The sequence below is a fragment of the Capra hircus genome, chromosome 18 (genome assembly GCF_001704415.2).
Source record: "Capra hircus breed San Clemente chromosome 18, ASM170441v1, whole genome shotgun sequence".
Lineage (NCBI taxonomy): Eukaryota > Metazoa > Chordata > Mammalia > Artiodactyla > Bovidae > Capra > Capra hircus.
This window is the reverse complement of record NC_030825.1, coordinates 21,333,325-21,357,997: the sequence shown is the minus strand read 5'-3', so window position 1 is coordinate 21,357,997 and position 24,673 is coordinate 21,333,325. Positions and strand designations below refer to the sequence as shown.

The 24,673-nt window shown below is 36.7% G+C and overlaps 1 protein-coding gene across 5 annotated transcripts in view; it reads left to right on the top strand.

Annotated features, from left to right (window-relative positions):
* Positions 1–24,673, top strand: part of PHKB (phosphorylase kinase regulatory subunit beta) — a 231,683-nt gene that overhangs the window by 68,370 nt on the left and 138,640 nt on the right. For all 5 annotated transcript variants that reach the window (XM_018061966.1, XM_018061969.1, XM_018061967.1 and 2 more), the window contains one exon: positions 9,791–9,906. In XM_018061966.1, coding sequence (XP_017917455.1) covers positions 9,791–9,906 — 116 coding nt within the window. The remainder of the gene's footprint in view (positions 1–9,790; positions 9,907–24,673) is intronic.

The following is a 24,673-nucleotide window of genomic DNA, read 5'->3' as shown; positions in this document are numbered from 1 at the left end:
TACTCTTTGTATAAACTCAGTTAACCCTAATGTATTTTTATAACTGCAATAAAAATAACTTAATTGTATATCTGATATTTATATAATATTGTTACATCAATTGCACCTCAGTTTTTTAAAAAAGAAGCTTCAATATTCTGCAAACATTTTATCACATTTAAACATATGTAAACAGCACATTTAGTGGCCGTCTGAGATTCTGTACCATGATCAGAAATGTGTGACTAAATGCCTACTGTTTACTCATTCTCAAATATTGAGTGAACACCTGTTGTAAGCCAGGACTTTGCTTAGGCATTGTGTCTTTTATAACAGTAGTATTGGTATACAGTTTGTTTTGCTGAATAGTTATACTAATTTTTAATGGTATATTTGAGAAGTTCTTAGAATTTAGCTATTGCTTTGATATTGCTTGTCACTTCAGTGATTTCACAATCAATGAATTTTTGGTTATGTCCCAATTAGTGTCTTTGACTTTTTTAAAACAACTAACACGAAACTATCAAGTGATTGCATAGAAATGCTCTTTTAATTTTTTTGGCTATATGGCTGTTATTGAATAAATTTAAGGTTGTCATATTTAATGAAGCTTGTCATATGAATATCTGAAATTTTTCTTTCATTCTGGCCCTTCTAATATCTTAGTTCATTATGAAATAGTAGACTATTTCATTCTGTGTCTGTTGAGGATTACTACAGTGGCTTAAATGAAAGGCGCTTGTTTTTCTCATATAATGCAGTGTTGGAAATGGTTAGCTCCTTGGTCCATCAGTTTCTCTACTCTTCATCATCTCAGAATGGCTCCTGTAACTACTGGCATCATGGCAGAAAGCAGGGGTAAAGGTTGATAAAGTTGATGTATTAGCTACTTTTAATCAGAAGTAGCCGTTTTTGTCAGAAACATCAAAAGCCTTCCAAAAGTCCCCAAGAGACATCGTCTTATGCCGTCAGAGCTATTGTAAGGCCACCTCCAGCTGAACAGGCAGATTGGGAAAGCATTTATTTCTTTTTCCAGTCTGTATAGTCTTGCTCTCCAATAAAAACAGAATGTGAGCCACATATGTAATTAAATATTTTTAGTAGCTAAAATCAAAGTAACAGATGAAATTTGTTTCAATAATATATTTAATGCATATATCTATGATGTCATTATTTTAATGTGTAATAAATAGAAAAGATTGATGATATATCTTATATATTCTTTATGTTGTGGTAGATCTTCAAAATTTTTACACTGAAAGTTCATCTCAACTGGAGCTAGTTGATGGCAGTCAGCCGCGTGTGGCTAACGGCCACCTCATTTAGTGTACATCGTTGTTTGCTTTCTTTGCTTGTCCATTTACAGTGTGTTGAGTGTTCACAGTGTAAGTGTATAAGAATCAGGAAATTACTTTGCTTGAGATATTCTCTTACCCTTTCCTCTCACCCCAAAACTCAGTTTTTCTTGATTAAAGAAAGTCTATTTTACCTCAGTTTGTTTTGTTGTGGTGGTGGTCATGTCTTAAAGAGATTTAGTGCCTCCTAAGCCAGTGATAGATTTGACAAACCTAGATAGTATATTAAAAAGCAAAGATAACACTTTGCTGACAAAAGTCTGTATATTCAAAGCTATAGTTTATCCAGTAGTCATGTATAGATGTGAAAGTTGGACCATAAAAAAGACTGAGCACAGGTGAATTGATGCTTTTGAGCTGTGGTGCTGGAAAAGACTCGAACGGGTCCCTTGGCCAGCAGGGAGATCAACCCAGTCACCCCTAAAGGAAATCAACTAAATCTCCTAAATATTTATTGGCAGGAATGATGCTAAAGGTGAAGCTCCAATACTTTGGCCACCTGATGCAAAGAGCTGACTCATTGGGAAAGACCCTGATGGTGGGAAGGACTGAGGGCAAAAGGAGAAGAGAGCAGCAGAGGATGAGTTGGTTAGATAGCATCACCGACTCAATGGACATGAACTTGATCAAACTCCCGGAGATGGTAGAGGATAGGGAAGCCTGGTGTGCTGCAGTCCATGGAGTCGCAAAGATCTGGACCCAACTTAGTGATTGAACGACAAGCCAACCATATACACACTGATATATAGATTGATCAGTCAGTTAGTTCAGTTTAGTCACTTGGTCACTGATAAATACAGATATTTTAAAATAGAAAAAATGTTGACCTGTTGATGGAAGATTGTCCTCTAGAAGACTAGTCCAGTCAGATAACTCAAACTCAATCTGTGTCCCACATATCACTCCCATCCCATGCTCTCTTTCTCTCTCAAAACTCACATTATTCATACCTTAAATGATAATCCATCTCTCTCTTGGTGATTCTTATGTATATATAATTTAGACTGTTTTAAAGTGTTATTTTAGAGGTATCTTGTTATGATTTATTATTGTTACTTGTTATTTAATATGCAAATTATTACTCACAGATGGGTAAACCTTTTTTGAAGTACTGCACCTAGTTTGGGGTGCTGTGATCTATGTTGAATTTACAGGCATTGGAGAGGATTCAGATTTTTGTATTTAGTATTTGGAAAAGAGGGCCTTGCAGATCTTTTATTAATATAAATGATTTCCAATAATTGCTAAAAATGGACATACCCAGAAAGACATATTTGGCATAGATGATCTCTTGATCTCTTTTCTAAGCCAGTCTCTGAATTTTAAAAAATAACGGTTTATTGACCAAATAAAAATGTTTCCCACACATAAAAATTTGTTTCTTGTTCCATATTTATCTTCTGAAATTTTTTAAATTAAATTTTGTTTGCTAGTTTTGGTTTTTAAGTGTTTTCCATTAAATTAATTAATTAATTTTTATTTTTAAACTTTCTTTTTGGCTGTGCTGGGTCTTCATTGTTGCACGTGGGTTTTCTTTAGTTGCAGCAAGCTACTCTTCATTGTGGTCCATGGGCTTCTCATTGCAGTGACTTCTCTTGTTGGGGAACACAGGCTCTAGGTGTGGACACAGTAGTTGTGACACACGGATTCTAGGGCACATGGGCTTCAGTAGTTGTGATGCATAGGTTTAATTTCCCCGGAACACATGGCATCCTTCCAGACCAGGGATAGAACCTATGGCTCCTGCATTGGCAGGTGGATTCTCAACCACTGGACCACCAGAGAAGTCCCGCTTGTGTGGTTTTGATAGGATATAGAAGAGATGGGATATTTAAATGGTAGTCATAGGACTAATATAGATTTTTAATTGTTATTGTGATAGCTTCTAAATTCAAGATAATGTTGGGGAATTTAAAAAGATTTTTTGACTATAGTATATTGGTGTAGATTTCTTTACCCAAATAAAAAATAGAGTCACCATCAGACATACTCACATATGTTAATTATTACTCTAGTAAAGCTGATAAAGTTTTTCAAATGACAGTCTTATAAGGCATAGTAAGCAGGACTCTGGAAGATGGTGAAGGACAGGGGAGCATGGTGCGCTCCAGTTCATGGGGTCACAAGGAATTGGACATGACTTAGCAAAACAACAACAAGCTGGAATGGCCTCTTTACTTATTACTGGAAAATACAAATTATCTAAAATTCATAAAATGGTCTTTGCTTAATATGAATTTACTTCTTCATTTGAAATGTTATAAGAAAGGAATATAATATCAGTAATTTTTATAATAATATATTTAATCTATTAAACAGTATTACAGTTACTTTAGAATTGCATATAAGGAATGTCTTGCTTCCTTGGAAAGTATCCAGTTTAGAAAAGATTTCTGTTTGAACAGTAAAATGCCTTCTTGTGAAGTAGAATTTATTCATATTAGTGAAATGAAAAAAAATATATTGTGTTTTGCTGTAAAGCACATTTTGAGTGATCATTTTTTTAATTATAGCATAAAATTTAACTTTCATAATTAGTCCAAATTATTGTAATAATCTGAAATAAGAAGGGCAATGCCAAAGAGTAGCCATGCCAAAGAATATTCAAATTACCGCACAATTGCAGTGATTTCACATGCTAGCAAAGTAATGCTCAAAATCCTCCAAGCTAGACTTCAAGAGTACATGAACTAAGAACTTCCAGATGTGCAAGCTGGATTTAGAAAAGGCAGAGGAGCAAGATACCAAATTTTCAACATCCGTTGGATCATACAAAAAGCAAGAGAATTCCAGAAAAGCATCTACTTTTGCTTCATTGACTACGGCAAAGCCTTTGACTGTTTGGATTACAGCAAACTGTGGAAAATTCTTAAAGACACGGGAATACCAGACCACCTTACCTGTCTCCTGAGAAACCTGTATGCAGGTCAAGAAACAACAGTTAGAACCTCACATGGAACAGTGGACTGGTTCCAAATTGGGAAAGAAGTACATCAAGGCTGTATATTGTCACTCTGCTTATTTAACTTATATGCAGAGTACATCGTGCAAAATGCTGGGATGGATGAAGCACAAACTAGAATCAAGATTGCCAGGAGAAATATCAGTAACCTCAGATATGAAGACGATACCATCCTTATGACAGAAAGCAAAGAGGAACTAAAGAACCTCTTGATGAAGATGAAAGAGGAGAGTGAGGAAGCTGGCTTAAAACTCAACATTCAAAAAACTAAGACCATGCCTTCTAGTCACATCACTTTATGGCAAATAGAAGAGAAAAAGTGAAAGCAGTAACAGACTTTATTTTTTTGGGCTCCAAAATCACTATGGATGGTGACTGCAGCCTTGAAATTAAAAGATACTTGCTCCTTGGAAGAAAAGCTAAGACAAACCTAGACAGTGTGTTAAAAAGCAGAGACATCACTTTGCTCACAAAGGTCTGTATAGTCGAAGCTGTGGTTTTTCCAGGAGTCATGTATAGATGTGAGAGTTGGACCATAAAGAAAGCTGAGTGCCAAAGAATTGATGCTTTTAAACTGTGGTGTTGGAAAAGACTCTTGAGAGTCCCTTCACTATAAGGAGATCAAAGGATGGAAATCTATCCTGAATATTAATTGGAAGGACTGATGCTGCCTGAAGCTCCAATTCTTTGGCCACCTGATATGAAGAGCCAATTCGCTGGAAAAGACCCTAATGCTGGGAAAGATTGAAAGCAGGAGCAGAAGGGGATGACAGAGGCTGAGATGGTTGGATGGCGTCACAGACTCAGTAAACATGAGTTTCAGCAAGCTCTGGGAGATGGTGAAGGACAGGGAGGCCTGGTGTGCTGCAGTTCAAGGAGTCACAGAGAGACACGACTGTGCAACTGAACAACAGCAACACTGTAAGTGGGAAGCAAGAACTTCTGAAAGTAATTAATTTTTTTTTCCTTTATTTTTTTCTTTTAAAAAATATTTATTTTTTAATTGAAGGATAATTGCTTTACAGAATTTTTTTTTGTCAGAATAAATCAGCCATAGGTATACATAGATCCCCTCCCTCTTGAACTTCCCTCCCATCTCCTTTCCCATCCCACCTCTCTAGATTGATATAGAGCCCCTGTTTGAGTTTCCTGAGACATATATCAATTTCCTTTTAGCTATCTATTTTGCATATGGCAACGTAAGTTTCCATGAGAAAGTAACTAAAATTTTGAACAGTTCCTTTTCCATGTAATTAAGTGCTACTTAAGATATATAAGGATCTTCCCTTGGTCAGGAAGATCCCCTAGAGAAGGAAATGGCAACCCACTTCACTATTCTTGCCTGGAAAATCCCATGGATGGAAGAGCTTGTTGGGCTACAGTTCATTTGTTTGCAAGATGTTGAACATGACTTAGTGACTTTACTTTCACTTTAAGATATATAATCTTCCTATATTTCTCATTAAGAGTTAAACAGAAAAGTGCCATTAATATTCCACAGTGTGACAAAATAACCTTTGCAGTAACCTGTTATCTCTTTTGTTCCTTAATCATAGTTCTACAACTTTAGTACATTTTGATTCTGTTACTATTAGCCACAGATTCTCAATTACCATGGGAATGAAGTCGCTAATGATGAGGTGCTAAATTTTGTATTCAAATATTTGATTTGTGAGTAACATTCTTTGAGGATATTGGTTTCCAGTTCTGAAATACCTTTTTGTTTATTCAGTGTCTCCATATTGCCTGCCTGGGTTATCTTAAGAGAAGAGTTTAGTATTTTTCTGCTTACTGTATCATGAGAATTCTACTTTGCTCACTTAAAAATTAGTAAAGGCCTTTATGGGTATTTTAAATCAAGTTGTATTATTTGGTTTTTAACAGTATTGAAAAAATGGCTATTGTTTTTCAGTTGGTTGCAGTATTCTGGACTGGCATAGATTATGTAATTTATTTCAGTATATTTACTAAAAGTGAAGGTGTTAATCACTCAGTCATGTCCAACTCTTTGTGACCCCATGGACTGTAGCCCACCAGGCTTCTCTGTCCGTGGAATTGTCCAGGCAAGAATGATGGAGTGGGTAGCCTTCTCCCTTCTCCAGGGGATCTTCCCAACCCAGGGATTGAACCCAGGTCTCCTGCATTGCAGGCAGATTCTTTACCATCTGAGCCAAGCAGCCTGCTAGTATATTTACTAGGATGACATAAATAATCTTTTCTTTGAAATCTCTGGATGAAAGGTCTTTAGAATTGGATGTACCTACAGTTATAACTTGTAATAGTATAACACAGTTACAAGAATAACTCATCAGTGGCCTTTCTGTCAGTGTTTACAGATGTGTAAATTATATGCCAATTTTGTTCAAGTATTTCATGAAGAGCTTCTATGTATAAGACACAATGATAGATGCTAGGGTAAAATGATGAATAAGATAGATATTTCATCCAGACTTAGGGAATCAAGGAAGTTTTTTTCTTCCAGGAAATATCTTCATTGAGATTGATATTTAAATGTAGTATGAAGTAGCTGGGTGAAGTGCTGGAATAAAAAGTATACTAGAAAGAAATAATATTTTTAGAAATGATAAATATGAACAATTAAAACATTAATGAACATATTAAAGAGTAGATTGGACATTGTTGAAGAAAAGATTTATGTACAGGAAAATAATTCTTGAGAAATTATCCAGAATGTCAAAAGATAGCAAATATGAAAGAAAGTTTGAGTATAATTGAGGATAGAATGAGGTCCAAGGATGAAAAGGATAGAGAGAATTGAGGAAAGGCAGTATTTGAAGAAATTCTGACTGATAATATGAATTGAGGAAAACATAAATTGGTATGGATAGTAGGTAAAAGTAACTTCTCTTCTCTTGCCTGCTCCTTCCCTCATCCTCAGGAAACCCCCAGAGAATTATAGAGTAAATGGTGGAAGAACCTCGTCCGTAAATGCCACTGTGGCACTAACTGCCCCACTATCCTGTGTTTTATAAGGTTAAAAAATTTTTGGTGGCCATAAACAACACAGTCATGCTCAGATAGATGAAATGCGTAATCAATTTGAGACCATCTTAATTGCTAATTTGTTACTTTTTTTTTTACTGCATATACCTTAAGTTTTATGAAGTCCTCTAAGAATTTTCTATTAGCACATCATTACATCAGTTCACTATCTCCCAAATGTAATTGTTTCAGTGACATTTAGATCTGTTTTGAAACTATTTCAGATATTTGATTTATTATTTTATACATAAGCTAAAAATACTTAGAAAATACCACAGAAACCATTTGATTCTGTTTCAGATTAGAAATCTTTCTGTACAGTTTTTTTTTTTTCCCAAAAGTATCCAAAAGATATATGCCTTCAAAGCAAGGTAGCACATTAGAAATTGGTGTGAAGACAGAGCAAAGGGCTAACAACATTGGGTACATAAACTAGAGTCAGAATTGAAATTAGTACATAAAATACCCTGACTTGGAAATGGTTGTGATCTTTATTTTCATGTTCTAGCCATTGCTTATTTCCTCTAAGTGTCCAGTCTTTACTAAAGCACAGTATTACATGTGTATGAAGTATAAGAAATATTTATTTCTGAGTTCATGAAAGTTATGCTGCTCCATAATTCCTTATCTGAAGAAAGGTTTAAGACCAAGTAAGTTTTAGATACCAATTTTTGTGTGTTTTGAAAAGGTTATAGGGTACCTTATTTATGTAATAACCCCAGGAGGGTTCATAGCCCAGCAGGTCTGGCTTTGGTTAACAGGTTTCCCCTGAGCAGAGACTGTCTTAAGAAAAACAGAATGTTTTGGTGTATTTCAGAATTGTTCCTTATCCTCTCTCCTTGCTGGAAACCAGAGGGGATTTTTCTAGGATATTTTCTATGGGAACTTGATTGAGCTCTTGGAGGTAAACCTCACAGTATTGTGGGGACCCCCTTAAAACTGGATCCCTTGGGCATTTTTTAACTTTCACAAGTTTTTAAGTGAGCTTCTAGCAATTCATCAATTACAGTTCAGGTTTTAATTCCCCAGCACTAATTCCTAAGCAGTTTCTGCTCTTGAGTCTCTGATCTAGGAAACCATGATTACCTGTTTTTGCTTGTGGGTCTCTCCAGGATTGGTCCTGACATCCTCCTAAGATGGGGAAGAAGCAGGTATATGGACTATATACTTGAGAAATTTGTCATCAGAAAAAGGAGAATTTAGATGGTTTCAAAGCTTTTAACCTGGGGACCTGACAAGTATAAAGTATTTCCTATAAGTATAGAATCTAAATAACTCTGAAGACCAGGGAAAAACTGAAGACACCCAGTTTTATGAAAGTACACCAGGTTTTTTATACAGGCAGAATTTCCTCAGGGAATAGGTAAGGTAACAAGAAACTGGGAAAGCTGGGAAGACCCTCTCCAATATTTGAAGTAAGAAAAAGTTTACTGTAGGCGTGTAATGCTCCATTCTTTGATAGAGAAATGATGGGATAGATGTGTGTTTTTTGAAACCTAGATGGCTCTCTTCTGTTTCTGTGAGGCTCCAACACCCTCGTTACTTTCTCCTTCACTGAAACGTGTGAGATGTTCTAGGCTCTGAGGGCAGATACCTCTGTGTTGGGACTGAGAATGAAAAGTCCCAACTGAGAATGAAAAGTTCAGCTGCCTCAGCCATTCATCACTTCTGAGAGAATCTAGGTTAGACTGCTTCCTAATCTACTCTTGATCAATGTATTTGTTGACTCTGGGCTTAGAGACTTAGAGACAGGGGAGAATCATTTTAAGAGGCTATGTTTTCTTTCCTCTGCTCTGATTTCTCAATCAGTTCTTTCCTACTGCTTTCTCTCTTCCTGTAATTTGTCAAGTTTCTAGTCTGCTGATGGAACCTTACCTTGGTTTTCAGTGTTATTATCATGTCATTCTTAAAAGTACATACATGTTATTTATTAGGTGTGTAGGGTGGAGGTGGAGGAATATGTATTGCCACTTAAGAGTGATAATGAGATAAAAGGTAGGCAGGTGCACATATTATTGAATCAAACATGATGACTAAATTAAAAACCCTGCAATTAGGACTAGTAGCCCACATAAGATAGTGTTTTTATTAACATAAATAAGAACTGATTATAATCTTTGCTTTCTATAGTTACTGTTGAAAATATAAATTTAATCAGATGTCTGAAATGTTTACATAAAAGCTGTGACTCCCAGCTTATTGGTTGAGCCCATCTTGAACTGTAAGCTTTTGAGTGTGTGAAAATGGGTTATTTATAGCTATATAGGAAAGGCAGGAGAAAGATTAGATTCTAGGAGTAATAGACTCAAGACTCTAGGGTGATCTAACATGAGATTGACTCATTTTAGAACTGAGAAATACCTTTTTATCTCCAAAGTTTTAGACTTATTTAACATCTGACATTTTAGACTCCAAGTATTATTATCTAAATTTCAGTATCTAAAGGTCCCGTTATTTCACATGTCCTTATGTTTCATTTGTTTTCTTTTAGGTCTCTTTTATTCAGAACCTTGTATTTTGTGTAGAAAGAGTTTACCGGGTGCCTGACTTCGGTGTCTGGGAAAGAGGAAGCAAATATAATAACGGCAGCACAGAGCTACATTCGAGGTAATTTGCTGACTTCTGAGTGTTTTGCTTTCTATTTTTAATTTGAATGTGTGGAATGTGAATAAAGATCAAAGAACTAGGTTGGAACTCTGGTTTCTGTGTAGTTTTCATCTCTCTTTTCTTCTATATATTAATATAATTCAAGTGAAATTCACTTAAAATTAAAGGAAGAGTCTCCTCTCAGTACCCATTAACAGATGCAGGAAAAGAGCATATGAGTGTCTTTGCCAGCTTCACAACGTGTCAGGACATGCATATCAGTATTCAGTCTAAGACCTGACCTTTCTGTTCAACCAAGTCATTTTCTTTTTCCTCTCTTAAATTACACTGTTTGAAAGGTCAAGTACATTAAAATTGCCAAACAGCAGTTGTAAATGCATCGCATCTAAAATTCCTTTTTGCGTTATAGAGCTGATTTTTATCCCAACAAGAGATACTCACACCCTTTATGTTTTGTTTAACTAAAAAGTATAGCTCAGTTAGTCCTATCCATTTCACACTAAAAGTTTAATAATCTAAAGATTATCAGCTATAGGTCAGTTTAGATCATCGAGACTTAAATGAAGTAGTGAAACAGTTTAGGAAACAGTGGTTAAGAGGAATCTGCAGCTGAATACTTTTTTGAATAGAAGGACTAATCACACACAAAAAGATTAAGTTGATATAAGATATTCAGAAAACTAAAATCTGCTCCAGATTACTTGCCATATAATGTCTCTGCCTCAGTTTTCCTCATTTATAAAATGAAGATGATAATGCTTTCTACTTTATGAAGTTGTAATGATTGAGTTGATATTTATAAAGCATTTGAACAATTGCATAAGTAAACATTGAAATGAAAGTACACTCACACATTTAAGAATATTTTAATAACAAAGATTGAAATAAAAAGGATTTTTCATTTAACTCTGGTCAACTCACATACAAACTTTATATAAGTTTTATGATTCATATGAGGCATGTTTATACAGAGTAGAATAGTAACAATGGGTAAGGAAGACAATAAAGGAGAGAAATAATTCAGACATTAAATTCAGGCAAATACTAAATATAGCAAGAAAATATTATATTTCAGCTGTAAGTTCTCAGCATTTCAAATTAGCAGTCAAATTCAAGACAAAGTTTATGATTGGAAAACGTGATTTTTTAAAATTTACCTTTTCAATAGTTATTTATCAGGTCCCTTTCTGCTTGTTAATAACTATTTAATATATGCCAGTGTGGTCCCACTGACATTTTTGGTGTAAAATATTTAGAGTAGGATTTTTTCTGTTTATAAAAGTTGTTAAACTCAGAAAGACTCTTGGGTAAAAGTTACCATTCATCTTAGAAAGTGAGGGTGTTGGCAAGTCCCTTGGCAGGCTACTGTCCATGGGATCACAAAAGAGTCAGACAGGACTAACTAAACGACAACAGTGAAAAAAGAGACTCCAACTTGTTCTCCTGTAACTGAGGTGCCAGTCTTTAAATTGAATCATTAAGGATTTTACTTCAAGTCTTGGAAAATCATTAAATGATATTCTTTGCTACCTTTTGCATGCAAAACTAACCTTGATTGTAGCAGGCCAATTTTATTCAAATGGATGGGAAATGAAGTTTGCTATTTAGCTTTGGATGGTGCATTTTATATATTTAACATTCATCTTCTAATTTTCCATGGTATAATGCTGTAAATAACTTAAATTTCTCTATCCATAATGCTTCTTAGCTCAGATACTCACAGGCCTGTTTCAGATCTGTCGCCTCTGCTGACACAGTGTCTAGTTTGAAACTGCAGGAGACCTGAGCCCTGTGGCTCTCATGGATGTAGTGTTGGCAGTGGTGGTGGGAGGCCAGTATCTTTCCGTGCTTATGCCCGGAAGTCAAATGTAGAGCAGCTACTGGTCAGGGATGAAATCCCAATTCTTAATCTGTTGCTGTAAGACCTCCCAGAATTATCTGATCCTAGTTAATTATCTGATCCTAGTGCCTCGTTGGGTCTGATCCAAGGACTGCTTAATGTGATATCCTTGTTGTATTCTTAAGTTATTCTCATAATTTTTAAAAGCCTGAAATATTATATAGTAATTCTTGCTAAAAGTACTCATATTGCCCTTTGCCTTCTAACTTTCTTTGCCAATCTCTGTCTCTGTGCTGTGCAGTTCTCCTTAGCAGGGCTCGGAGCACAGTCTGTTGCTTTGACGATCACTAGGGTTTTGTGCTCACTGACTTGGTAAATATCCCTTTCCTCCTTTGCCACACACAGTGCACGTCCCTTCTAAACTGCATGTTGGTCAAAAATGATTACTGCCCGTAGGTCCCTAAAACCCATACACATAGTATTCTAAGGATAGAGGCTTCCCCTTCAGCATCCATGCTCAGTGGTTCTCTAGTAATTTTAAACCCTGGCACTATAGTTACAAGGTAAGTTTCATTTAGTCCAGGCAGGAAGCATTACTGCCTTTTTACAGGAGGAAACTAAAGTTTAGAAGACTTTGTGATTTTTTTCCCCTCCATTCCTTAAGTGATACAAATCAAAAGATAATGGAGCCAGAACTGAATTCCAGGTGGTTGGCTTGAAAATCCAAAGTCATTTCTGCTGTATCATGTTGTAATTTAATGTCTTAAAAAGTTTTCCTAAAGTTTGAAAGAACAGCAAGGTATACCATTTTGGTGACATTTTGCTAAGTTTCAAGGATATCTTTGCTTAGCAATCAGTAAAGCTCGATTTAGCCTAATGCCTTTGTCATTCCCTTCCTAATCTGCCCTTTTCAGCCCCAGGTTTGCCTGTATCTGTTTTAGTCCAAATTCTTGAATTATTTAGCATTTCTTAGATAAGCTTCAGAACTTTTTTCTAAAAAGTGATCTCATTACATTTAACCATTTTAACCCATTCTTGCAGCATCCTCATCCTTTTCAGGATTTGGTAAAAGAATCCATTGCTCTAAGCTCAGTGTAACTGAATGTTTCCTGAGCAACCATTCCCTGCTCTCCTGACTTTTCTGTTGATCTGACTTTTCCTTGAACAATATACTCCCTCAGTTTCTCCTAGGGTGTCTAGAACTATTGCAAATAATTCTCCTTTTTTCTTCTGTTTATTCTCTAAGTCTTATAATAAATTTTCTTACATTTCAAACTCTTGTATTAATATTATTTGATTTAATTGCATTTTCCTTCATGTATTAGTTACCTATTGATTATAACACAAATTCTTTTTTGAAGATGTTAAATCTTTTATTGATTATACCTGATAATGGATGATACATGAGCTTCATTCCCACCTATAACTTTATTTGGTATCATAATTCAATTTTGATATATTGCATAGGATGTGCCAACAGTCATTAATAACCAAAAAAACTCCATGACTTTGCATGGGTGACTATTTTAACGGCGAACTCCAGGTCACAACACAGTAACTGTCAGTTCAACTACAACAAGGCTCGAAGACAAAAGCTTCTCCACCAAAGCAGGTTGTAAATAAATTTTGAGTGGAACCTGGCATCACCCTGAAAGAATTCTAACTTTACACTGTTGGGATATAGTTTACCAAAATGGCTTCAGAGTAGATTAACTTTACATAGCACATTTTAAAAAAAAGCATGTATCAGCATCATGATTAGACTATTACATTTAGCAATCAACAGCATGACTGCAAAAAAAAAAAAAACCTACATTAAAACTCTTTATTAGAATACTTTACACTTTCCATAAAACAGAAACTAAAATAACCTGTTACACAATTAATCACAAATACAGTCCTCAAGGCTTTTGCTCATATACACGAGTATTGTCTAAAACATGTCTTCTTTGTAGCAGCGAGGCCCTGCCACCACTGTGCTTGGCTGAGTTCACAAATCTGTTGTAACCTATCACTTCTCTGGCTCTCCTCTCCTGCTAAATTCTGTTTCCTGGCAGTAATTAAAATCTTCTCCGACTGTCACAGGTACTGCTGCTACTGAAACCACCATAGCCACTTGGTTTCCTGGTTTGGCAAAGTACTGGCCTCCACCACCGTAGGAGCCAGAACTTCTGCCTCCAAAGTTTCCTCCTTTCATGGGTCCAAAATTTGAAGAATTGATTATTATAATTGCCAAAATCATTGTAGCTTCTGCCATCTCCAGAATTGCTTCCATCATTACCAAATCAGTTATAGCTATCCCCACTGCCACCAATACCCACCACCACCATGGCTGCCATCAAAGTTTCCAGACCACTTTGACCTCTTTGGTTGGATGAAGTACTAGCCATCTCTTGCTTAGGCAAGCCTTGATAGGGCTTTTCTTACTTCACAGTTGTGGCCATTCACAGTGTGGTATTTCTGAATGACAGTGTTGTCTATGGAATCATGGTCATCAAAGGTTACAAAAGCAAAGCCTCTCTTTCTGCCACTGCCTCGGTCAGTCATGATTTCAGTCACTTCAGTTTTCCCCTACTATTGTAAATAATTTCTCAGGTGGTGTTCTTCAGTGTCTTTAATGCCACCAACAAAAATCTTTTTCACGGTTAAGTGCACACCGCCTCTTTGAGAATCTTCTCTTGAGACGGGCTCTTAGGTTCTACAACTCTTCCATCCGCCTTGTGTGGCCTTGCATTCATGGCTTTGTCCACCTCCTCTACAGAGGCCTGTGTGACAAACCCGCAGCCTCTAGAGCACTTGGTGTTTGGATTCCTTATTACCGCACAGTCTGTGAGTGTTTCGCATTGCTCAGAATGGCTCCTTAGACTCTCATCATTTGTTTCAAAGCTCAGTCCTCTGATGAAGAGCTTCCGCAGCTGTTCAGGCTCTTTGGGAGACTTTGAGTTAGACATGGTGGCAGTGGAGGGGGAAGACTTCAACGATGCTCACTCAGTGGCATCCATAGGCAGAAAGTATAACACTAATTCTTAATCCCCAGAGTTACATATCCAGGTGGTCTTTTTAGCTGTTCTACATTAAATTCAGTATTTTAATTTAAAAATTTTCCCTTCCTCATTTAAGTAAGGGTGTTTCTACTCCTTGGGGCTACCTTTAAACACTTTAAGCCAAAACTGTTTTGGAGAAGAGAATGAGCTGCGCTTAGTCACTCAGTCATGTCTGACTCTTTGCGACCACGTGGACTGTAGCCCTCCAGGCTCCTCTGTCCATGGGATTCTCCAGGCAAGAATACTGGAGTTGGTTGCTATGCCCTCCTCCCGGGGATCTTCCTAAGCCAGTGATCAAACCCAGGTCTCCCTCATTGCAGGCCAGTTTGTTACTGTCTGAGCCACCACGGAAGCCCATGTACACTAGCGTGGGTAGCTTATCCCTTCTCCAGGGGGTCTCCCTGACCCAGGAATCAAACGGGGGTCTCCTGCATTACAGGTGGAGAAGAGATGAGTCCTCTATAAAATATGAATGGAATCTCAAACCTAACTTTAAATTTTTTGGCTATTGGAAAGCAAAAAGGAAAGTTGTAACAACTTAGTAATGTAGATATATAATCAACCGTGAACATTCACTGGAAGGACTGATGCTGAAGCTGAAGCTCCGGTTCTTTGGCCACCTGATGTGAATAGCCAGCTTGTTGGTAAAGACCCTGATGCTGGGAAGGATTGAGGGCAGGAGGAGAAGGGGATGACAGAGGATGAGATGGTTGGATGGCATCACCGACTCAATGGACATGATTTGAGCAAACTCTGGGAAATACTGAAGAACAGGGAAAACCTGGCATACTGTAGTCCATGAGGTTGCAAAGTCAGACATGACTTAGCAGCTAAACCACGATTTAGCAGCTGAACCACAACAACAGTGCCCAAATGGAAAGATTATTATGCATACGTGAAAGTGAGAGTTGCTCAGTCATGTCTGACTCCTAGCAACCCATGGACTATACAGTCCATAGAATTCTCCAGGTCAGAATACTAGAGTAGATAGCCATTCCTTTCTCCAGGGGATCTTCCCAACCCAGGGTTCAAACCCAGGTTTCCCACTTTGCAGGCTGATTCTTTACCAGCTGAGCCACAAGGGAAGCCCAGGAATACCGTGGTGGGTAGCCTATCCTTTCTCCAGAGAATCTTTCCCAACCCAGAAATCGAACTGGAGTCTCCTGCATTGCAAGTGGATTCTTTACCAACTGAGCTATCAGGGAAGCCCATAACAGATATATATCCATAAGGAAAGATTATTGGGGTTTTGTTGGGGGGAATATAATTTTATGTTCTATTCTCCAGGCTTTTCCAATCAAGAAGGCTATCACTAAAATAAGTAACCATCATAGCACCACTTTGCTCAGTTTAAGATACTTTTAGTGACCGTTTTATTTCATATAGTACTTGTTATTTAAAGTAACTACTTATTCTTCTTAAGTCATTTCTGATGTTCTAGTCATTGAGCTATAATACAGGCAGTTATCCATCCATTCTGCTTTATTTTATGTATTTTTCCTGTACTGAACAATTCATGAACATCCATTAAAACCGTAGTACTGTAAGGTCTTTTTTTTTAGGAAGTATGATTGGGCACCTCAGGGAGTTAAAGCATAATGTTAATGAATATGAGATTGTGAATTTAATTTCCATGCTTGCCAGTTAATTTTTTGGATTCCATGCTGGGTTTTAAATCACCTAGTCCAAACCCATTATCTTTTCTAGAGAAGCTTTCATTTATGCAATAAATCACTTTATTAAAAACTGTCTCCCAGGTAAACACTTTATTTTGGTTCCTGTAAGTAAATGTAAGGTAACACCTTTAAAGAACCAAATTGATGAATGCTCTGTTGGTAATAGTCACGTAAATATCTTGCTGTTGCCAAAGATTTAAATAACCAGTCAATAATAAATTAACATATTTGTGAGTTTCAGTTAAGTCCAATTATTCAACCAATTGCATTGGTAAAGAAAATTGAAATGGTAAGAACTCGACCTTTACTATAATCCAGATACAATGTTTCTTTCTTTTGTAGTGCTTTATTTAGAGGACAGTTTGCCAATTCATCCCTTAGCTGTCTTTCTGCACCATTTTTAAACTTAGAACTTTGTGCACTGGGGTCTAACAGAGAACTCCCTGGGCATTGAGAACACATCCTTAAGTAATAAAATCAATTGGCAGTGAATGTTTTTGCATGCATTGTCAGAGTATATGATTCCTATGGCTCTTCTAACCCTTAGGTTCTAAGAATTTAGAATTCTTACGCAGGTGCTGTTTGGTTTCCATTTGGACTATTCAAGGCTAGGTATGATTGTGCTGGGTGCATGTGCAGTTAGAAACCTGCCTTAGGTTCTTTTCTTGCTACCTACTGTTTCAAGTAAAGCATCCCAAACTTAGAAGCATAAAACAGCAAAACAGCAATCTTTTACTATTGTTAACTCTCATGGTTAAGAGGATTGACTAGGCTAACTAGAGTGGTTCATACTTAGGGTCTCATGTTTACCATCAGTTGTGGCTGGGGCTAGAATCAACTTTGAAGACTTCCTCACTTGGGTATCAGAGTGTTGACTGGGACTTCAGCAGGAAGACTTATATGAAGTTTTTCCATATAGATTCTGCACATTGTGGTAGCTAGGTTCCAAGGTTCAGTGTCCCAAAACCCACAGGCCAGGTGGAAGCTATATCTTTTTATGACCTAGCCTCGGAAATCATGCAGCATAACTTTCACTACATCCCATCTGTTAGATTCAGTAAGGTAAGTGAGGGGAATTAGACTCCACCTTTTGATAAAAGGCAGAGATTTGGCAGACATATTTTAAACTAGCACATACTCTTCATTTGGACTTTGTTCCTCCAGGTTGTAGGCCTCGTCATTTCTCTAAAGTGACTTTGGCTATGAAAAGAGACCATGCCCCTTCTCTAAAGAATACTGGCGAGTACCACGTGGATTGTTTTGAAATTTGTTTAACCCGTGGAAGTGTGAGGTACTTCTTCACTGAAAGTGAAATGCTGGACTGCAGATTTGAGTCAGTAGTGTGTGCATGCTAAGTTGCTCCAGTCTTGTCTGACTCTTTGTGACCCTTTGGGCTGTAGCCCTCCAGGCTTCTCTGTCCATGGGTTTCTTTAGGCAAAAAATGCTGGAGTGGGTTGCCATGCTCTCCTCCCAGGGATATTCCAGACCCAGGGATCAAACCCACATCTCTTACATCTCCTCCATTGGCAGGTGAGTTCTTCATCACTAGGGTCACCTGGGAAGCAATACCAGATTACTGGCTTAGTTGTTCTTGAGAACCAGGGTAACATGGTCTGCATATATTGTAGTAAGGAAAAGAGTTTTCACCAAAGAGAAAGTAAGGATGCATTTGAAAGTCACTTACATTCAATCTTTCAGAACTTAAAAGTTTCCTCACTTTTAAAGTAGAGGGGATTACAAAAGAAATGCAAGACTTGTACATCAAAAACAATAAAATATTGTTGAAAAAACTTAAAGAAGACATGCAAGAATGGAAAGATATCCTGTGTTCAGTGTGTGCTCAGTCACATCTGACTCTTTGCCATCCCACAGACTATAGCACTATACCACCAGGCTCCTCTGTCCGTGGAATTTTCCAGGCAAGAATATTGAAGTGGGTTGCATTTCCTACTCTAGGGGTGTTCAGTGTATTCCATCTCAAAAATCTGTCTTTTTTTTTTTTTAGAAATTGGCAAACTAATCCTAAAATGTGCATGGAAATGCAAGGGACTCAGAATAGCCAAAACAACCCTTGATAAAGAACAAAGTTGGAGGATTCACACTTTGCAACTTCAAAATTTACTACAGTAATGAGCTTACTACAATGAGCTTACAGTAATCTGCTGCAATAATTAAATAGTGTGGTACAAGTATAACAAGAGATACAGATATTAGTGCAGTAGAATTGCTGATCTAGAAAGAAACCCATAAATGTATGGTCAGTTGATTTGACAAAGTTGCAAGGATAATTGATAGATAAGGATATAGTCTTTTTACCAAATGGTGCTGGGACAACTAGATACAAAAGAATGAATTTGGGTCCCTACTTTGTGCAGTATATAATACAAAAATTAACTGGAAAAGGATCAATGACCTAAAAGTAAGAACTAAAATTATAAAACTCTTAGAAGAAAACAGTTGTAAATAATTATGGGGGATGAATGTCCAGTAGTTCAGTTAAGAAACTGCAAGAATATTTTTGAGAGTCCCGTATTGCTTTACATTCCTGCTAGCAGTGTATGATGTCATTTCTCTGAATCTTTGCCAGCATTTGGTGTTATCACTAGTTTTTACTTTATTTACTCTGATTTGTTTGTAGTGGTAGCTTCAGTTCAGTCACTCAGTCATGTCCGACTCTTTGGAACCTCATGAATTGCAGCACGCCAGGCCTCCCTGTCCATCACCAACTCCCAGAATTCACTCAAACTCATCCATTGAGTCGGTGATGCCATCCAGCCATCTCATCATTTGTTGTCCCTTTCTCCTCCTGCCCCCAATCCCTCCCAGCATCAGAGTTTTTTTCAACTCTTCACATGCGGCGGCCAAAGTACTAGAGTTTCAGCTTTAGCATCAGTCCTTCCAAAGAACACCCAGGACTGATCTCCTTTAGAATGGACTGGTTGGATCTCCTTGCAGTCCAAGGGACTCTCAAGAGTCTTCTCCAACACCACAGTTCAAACGCATCAGTTCTTCAGCGCTCAGCTTTCTTCACAGTCCAACTCTCACATCCATGCATGACCACTGGAAAAACCATAGCCTTGACGAGACAGACCTTTGTTGGCAAAGTAATGTCTCTGCTTTTCAATATGCTGTCTCGGTTGGCCATAACTTTCCTTCCAAGCAGTAAGCATCTTTTAATTTCATGGCTGCAGTCACCATCTGCAGTGATTTTGGAGCCCCCCAAAATAAAGTCTACCACTGTTTCCACTGTTTCCCCATCTATTTGCCATGAAGTGATGGGACCAGATACCATGATCTTCGTTTTCTGAATGTTGAGCTTGAAGCCAACTTTTTCACTCTCCTGTTTCACTTTTATCAAGAGGCTTTTTAGCTCCTCTTCACTTTCTGCCATAAGGGTGGTGTCATCTGCATATCTGAGGTTATTGATATTTCTCCTGGCAATCTTGATTCCAGCTTGTGCTTCTTCCAGCCCAGCATTTCTCGTGATGTACTCTGCATATAAGTTAAATAAGCAGGGTGACAATATACAGCCTTGATGTACTCCTTTTCCTCTTTGGAACCAGTCTGTTCTTCCATGTCCAGTTCTAACCTTTGCTTCCGGACCTGTATACAGGTTTCTCAGGAGGCAGGTCAGGTGGTCTGGTATTCCCATCTCTTTCAGAATTTTCCACAGTTTCTTGTGATCCACACAGTCAAAGGCTTTGGCATAGTCAATAAACCAGAAATAGATGTTTTCCTGGAACTCTCTTGCTTTTTTGATGATCCAGCGGATGTTGGCAATTTGATCTCTGGTTCCTCTGCCTTTTCTAAAACCAACTTGAACATCAGGGAGTTCACGGTTCACGTATTGCTGAAGCCTGGCTTGGAGAATTTTGAGCATTACTTTACTAGCATGTGAGATGAGTGCAACTGTGCGGTAGTTTGAGCATTCTTTGGCATTGCCTTTCTTTGGGATTGGAATGAAAACTGACCTTTTCCAGGCCTGTGGCCACTGCTGAGTTTTCCAAATTTGCTAGCATATTGAGTGCAGCACTTTCACAGCATCATCGTTCAGGATTTGAAATAGCTCAACTGGAATTCCATCACCTCCAGGAGCTTTGTTCATCGTGATGCTTTCTAAGGCCCACTTGACTTCACATTCCATGATGTTTGGTAGCTTATTGTAGTTTTAATTTGCATTTCCTAATGGATAATGGTGTTGGATCTTTTCATGTGACTATATATCATCTGCATCTTCGGTGAAATGTCTCTTCATGTCTTTTGCTCATTTTCTAATAGGATGGTTTTTTTAAAATTGTTGATTTTTGAGAATTCTTTGTACATAAATAATTCTTGATACTAGTCCTTTAATTCTGTGTTTTGCAAATATATTCTCCTAGTTGAGAATGGTTTTTTGCTGTTGTTGTTTTGGTTAGAGCAAGCTTTTGATTTTAATGAAACTCAGTTTATAAATTTTTTCTTTGAAGGATTCCGCTTTTGGTGTAAATTCTGACAACCCTGCGTAACCTTGATTTTGATGTATTTCTCTGGTGGTTTGTTTTATAAAATTTATACAGTGTTGTGTCTTATATTTAAGTTCATGACCTATTTTGAGTTAATTTTGTATAAGGTATGATGTTGAAGGTTTTGTTTTTTGTTTTTTTTTTTTTCAATGAATGTCCATTTGCTCCAGCGTCATTTGCATTTGCTGAAAGGACTGTCTTTCCTCCATTGAAATGCATTTGGGCTCTTGCTAAAAATAAAGTGGATATATTTATATTGGACTATTTCTGGGTTCTATATGTCTATTCCTCTGCTGATACCACCAATATGATTCTGTGAATTTCCTTCTTTAGGCTATTAATATGGTAGATTATGTTGATTAATATCTGATTATCAAACTGTCCTTTTGTCCCTAGACTAAACCTTACCTGGTCAGTCATGGGGATAATTCATTTCACATATTGCTAAATTCTATTTTCTAATTTTTAAAAAGATTTTAACATCTGTAGTCATGAAAGATATTGGCCTATAGATTTCTTTTTTGCATTGTCTTCGTTTTGTTTTGGTATCAGGGTAATGGTAGCTTCAATTAAATGATGTCTGAAGTGTTTTTTTTTCCCATCTATTTTCTGGAAGAGATTGTGTAAAATTGGTGTCAATTTTTCTTTAAATGTTTGGTAGATTTCTTCAGTGAAATCATATAGTATGGAGAGGGTTTTTTTTTTTTTTTACCATTTGAAAATTATGAATTCAACTTCTTAACAGTAATGGGGCTATTCAGATTATTTCATATTGAGTGAGTAGTGTTAGTTTGTGCTTTTCCAGGAATTGATTCATTCCTGTTAATCTATGTATGTTGAATTGTTCGGAGTATTTGCTCATTATCCTTTTGATACCTACAATGGCTGTAGTGTTATCTCCTGTTTTATGCCTAATATTGGTCATTTGTGTCTTATATCTTTGTCAGGCTTCTGTCAATTTTCTTTAGCCCTTTAAAGATCAGTTGTTTGTTTCACTGATTTTGTGTGGGGGTGGGGGATGGGGTGGGTGTATCAATTGTCATTGTTTTCTGTTATCTGTGTTATTTCCTTCTGTTTGCTTCAGGTTTATTTTGCTCTTTTTCTAGCTTCAATTACATTGGGATTAGATAATTGATTTGAGGCTTTTCTCTTTGCTAATATATACATTTAGTTCTGTAAATTTCCCTTAGTACTACTTTAGTTATACTATACAAATTTTGATGTTATATTTTCATTTTCATCCTATTCACTGTATTTTTTATTTCACTTGAGATGATTCTTTCATTCATGTGGATTATGTAGACAGGTATATATTGTTTTCTTTACAAGTGTTGGCAGATGTACCTGTTGTTGTTCTATTATTGATTCTAGTTTGATGCCATTGTGATTAAGGAGTACAGTAGGATTTCAGTTCTTTTATAGGCTTGGGATTTTGTTTATGGCCAAGATAGGATCTCTTGATGTTGATGTGAGCACTTGAAAAAAAAAAAGTATACTCCTGTTATATAGAATTGTTGTCATTGATTTGTCCTGCTAAAACAAAGTACCATAGACTGGGTAGCTTAAACCATGGGTATTCATATATTCTGGAGTCTAAAGTGTCCAAGATCAGGTTGCCAGACATCTCTGTTCTCTGGTGAGCACTTTTTCTGATTTACAGAACGTCACCTTCATGCCATGTCCTTTCATGCCAGAGAGGGAGACAAAGCAAGCTCTGTGGTCTCTCTTCTGAAAGAGATACTTATCCTGGGGCTTCCCTGGGGGTCCAGGGATTAAGACTCCATGCTTTCACTGCAGGGGGCATGGTTCTATCCTCGGTCAGAGAACTAAGATCCCACATGCTGTGTGTATGACTCAGGCATACTAATTCCATCATTCATAGGGGCTCCACATTCATGACCTAGTTCATGAACTAATCTAAGCCTAATTACCTTCCAAAGGCCCCATCTCCAAATGCTATCTCTTTGGGTTGGGACTTCAAAATATGCTTTCATTAGAGATTGATGGTTACATGATACTTCTTTTTTAAATCCTTTTACTTTCAACCTGTATATATTATTATATTCAAAAAGAGTTTCTTGCATACAGTTGGGTTATGTTTTTAGATCAACTCTGCCAGTCTTTAATTGCCATATTTAGATTTTTACATTTAATGTAATTATTGATATGTTTCAGTTTACATTTGCCATTTTATTTTTGTATTTATTCTCTTTTTTTTTTCATTTCTCAGTTTTCTTTTTCCTTCCTGTTGGTTCTGAAACATTTTTTTGAATTCCATTTTGCTTATCTATAGTGGTTTTGAATGATCTTTTTTTATGGCTTTTCAGTGGCTGCTCTAGGTATTATTATATACACTTATGTACTCAGTGTATTAATGTCATCATTTTATCAGGTAGAGGGATTATAGAAACTTTACCTTCATATGTGTTTTGTTGTCCTCCCCCATTTATAATCTAATTATATTAAATATTTCCTCCATATACATTTACAACCATAGTATTATAACTTTTGCTGTAACTATCAAACATAATTTATAAAATTCAACAGGAGAAAAGCCTATTGTATTTGCCAGTAGTGTTGTTTACCATTTTCTAACTATCTAGCATTTCCTTTCTGTTTTGAGAACTTACTTCCATCATCTCATCTGTTTTGAGAACTTACTTTATTTTTAGGGTAAATCTGCTTATGACAGACCTCTTACTTTTCCTTCATCTGGGAATGCCTTGCTTAAATAAATAAATATATAGAATATATTTACTGGTATAAGATTCTGGGTTGACAGTTCTTTCTTTGAATGCTTAAAAACTCTTATGTCACATTCTTTTAGCTTTGTGTGTTTTTTTTTTTACAAGCAGTTCACTGTTATTTAATTGCTTTTTCCCTGTAGACATGTTTTCTTTGGATATTGTCAAGATTTTTCTTTTTCTTTAGTTTTTAGAAGTTATGATGTGTCCTGAAAGGGTATTTTTATTATTATTATATTTTTGAGTTTCACTTAGCTTTTTGTTTTTTGCTAACTGGGAATTTTTCTGCCATTGTTTCAGATGCTTTTTTTTTTTTTTCCTAAAGCTCCATCCCCCCCCTTTTTTTTTTCTTTCATTCAGGAAGTCCAGTGACATGAATGTTAAACCTTTGTTGAAGTCCCGCAGCTCTCTGAGATTATCTTCATTTGTTTTGTTAAGTCTATTTTCTCTCTTTTGTTCAGACTAGATAATTTCGATTGTTTTATCTTTCAGGTTAGCTATTCTTTCTTCTGTCTCCTTCATCCTGTTCACTGAGCTTCTTGTTTTGATTATGGTATTTCTCAGTTCTAAAGACTTTGCTGAGATTTCCTATTTCATAGCTGAGCCTTTTTCTTTTCATTTGTTTCACTCATACTCATAATTGCTCACTGAAGCCTTTTCATCACAGCTGCTTTAAAGTCTTTGTTAATTTTCACATCTCTCTTGTCTCAGTATAAGGATGTATTGATATGGATAGGTAGTTTTTATTAATTTTGAGTAGTTCTGGTTCTAGATATGATGAGTGATTTTTTTTTTTAATTAGTCCCATCACTTCATGGCAAATAGATGGGGAAACAGTGGAAACAGTGGCTGACTTTATGTTTTTGGGCTCCAAAATCACAGCTGATGGTGAGTGCAGCCATGAAATTAAAAGACTCTTACTCCTTGGAAGGAAAGTTATGACCAACTGAGACAGCATATT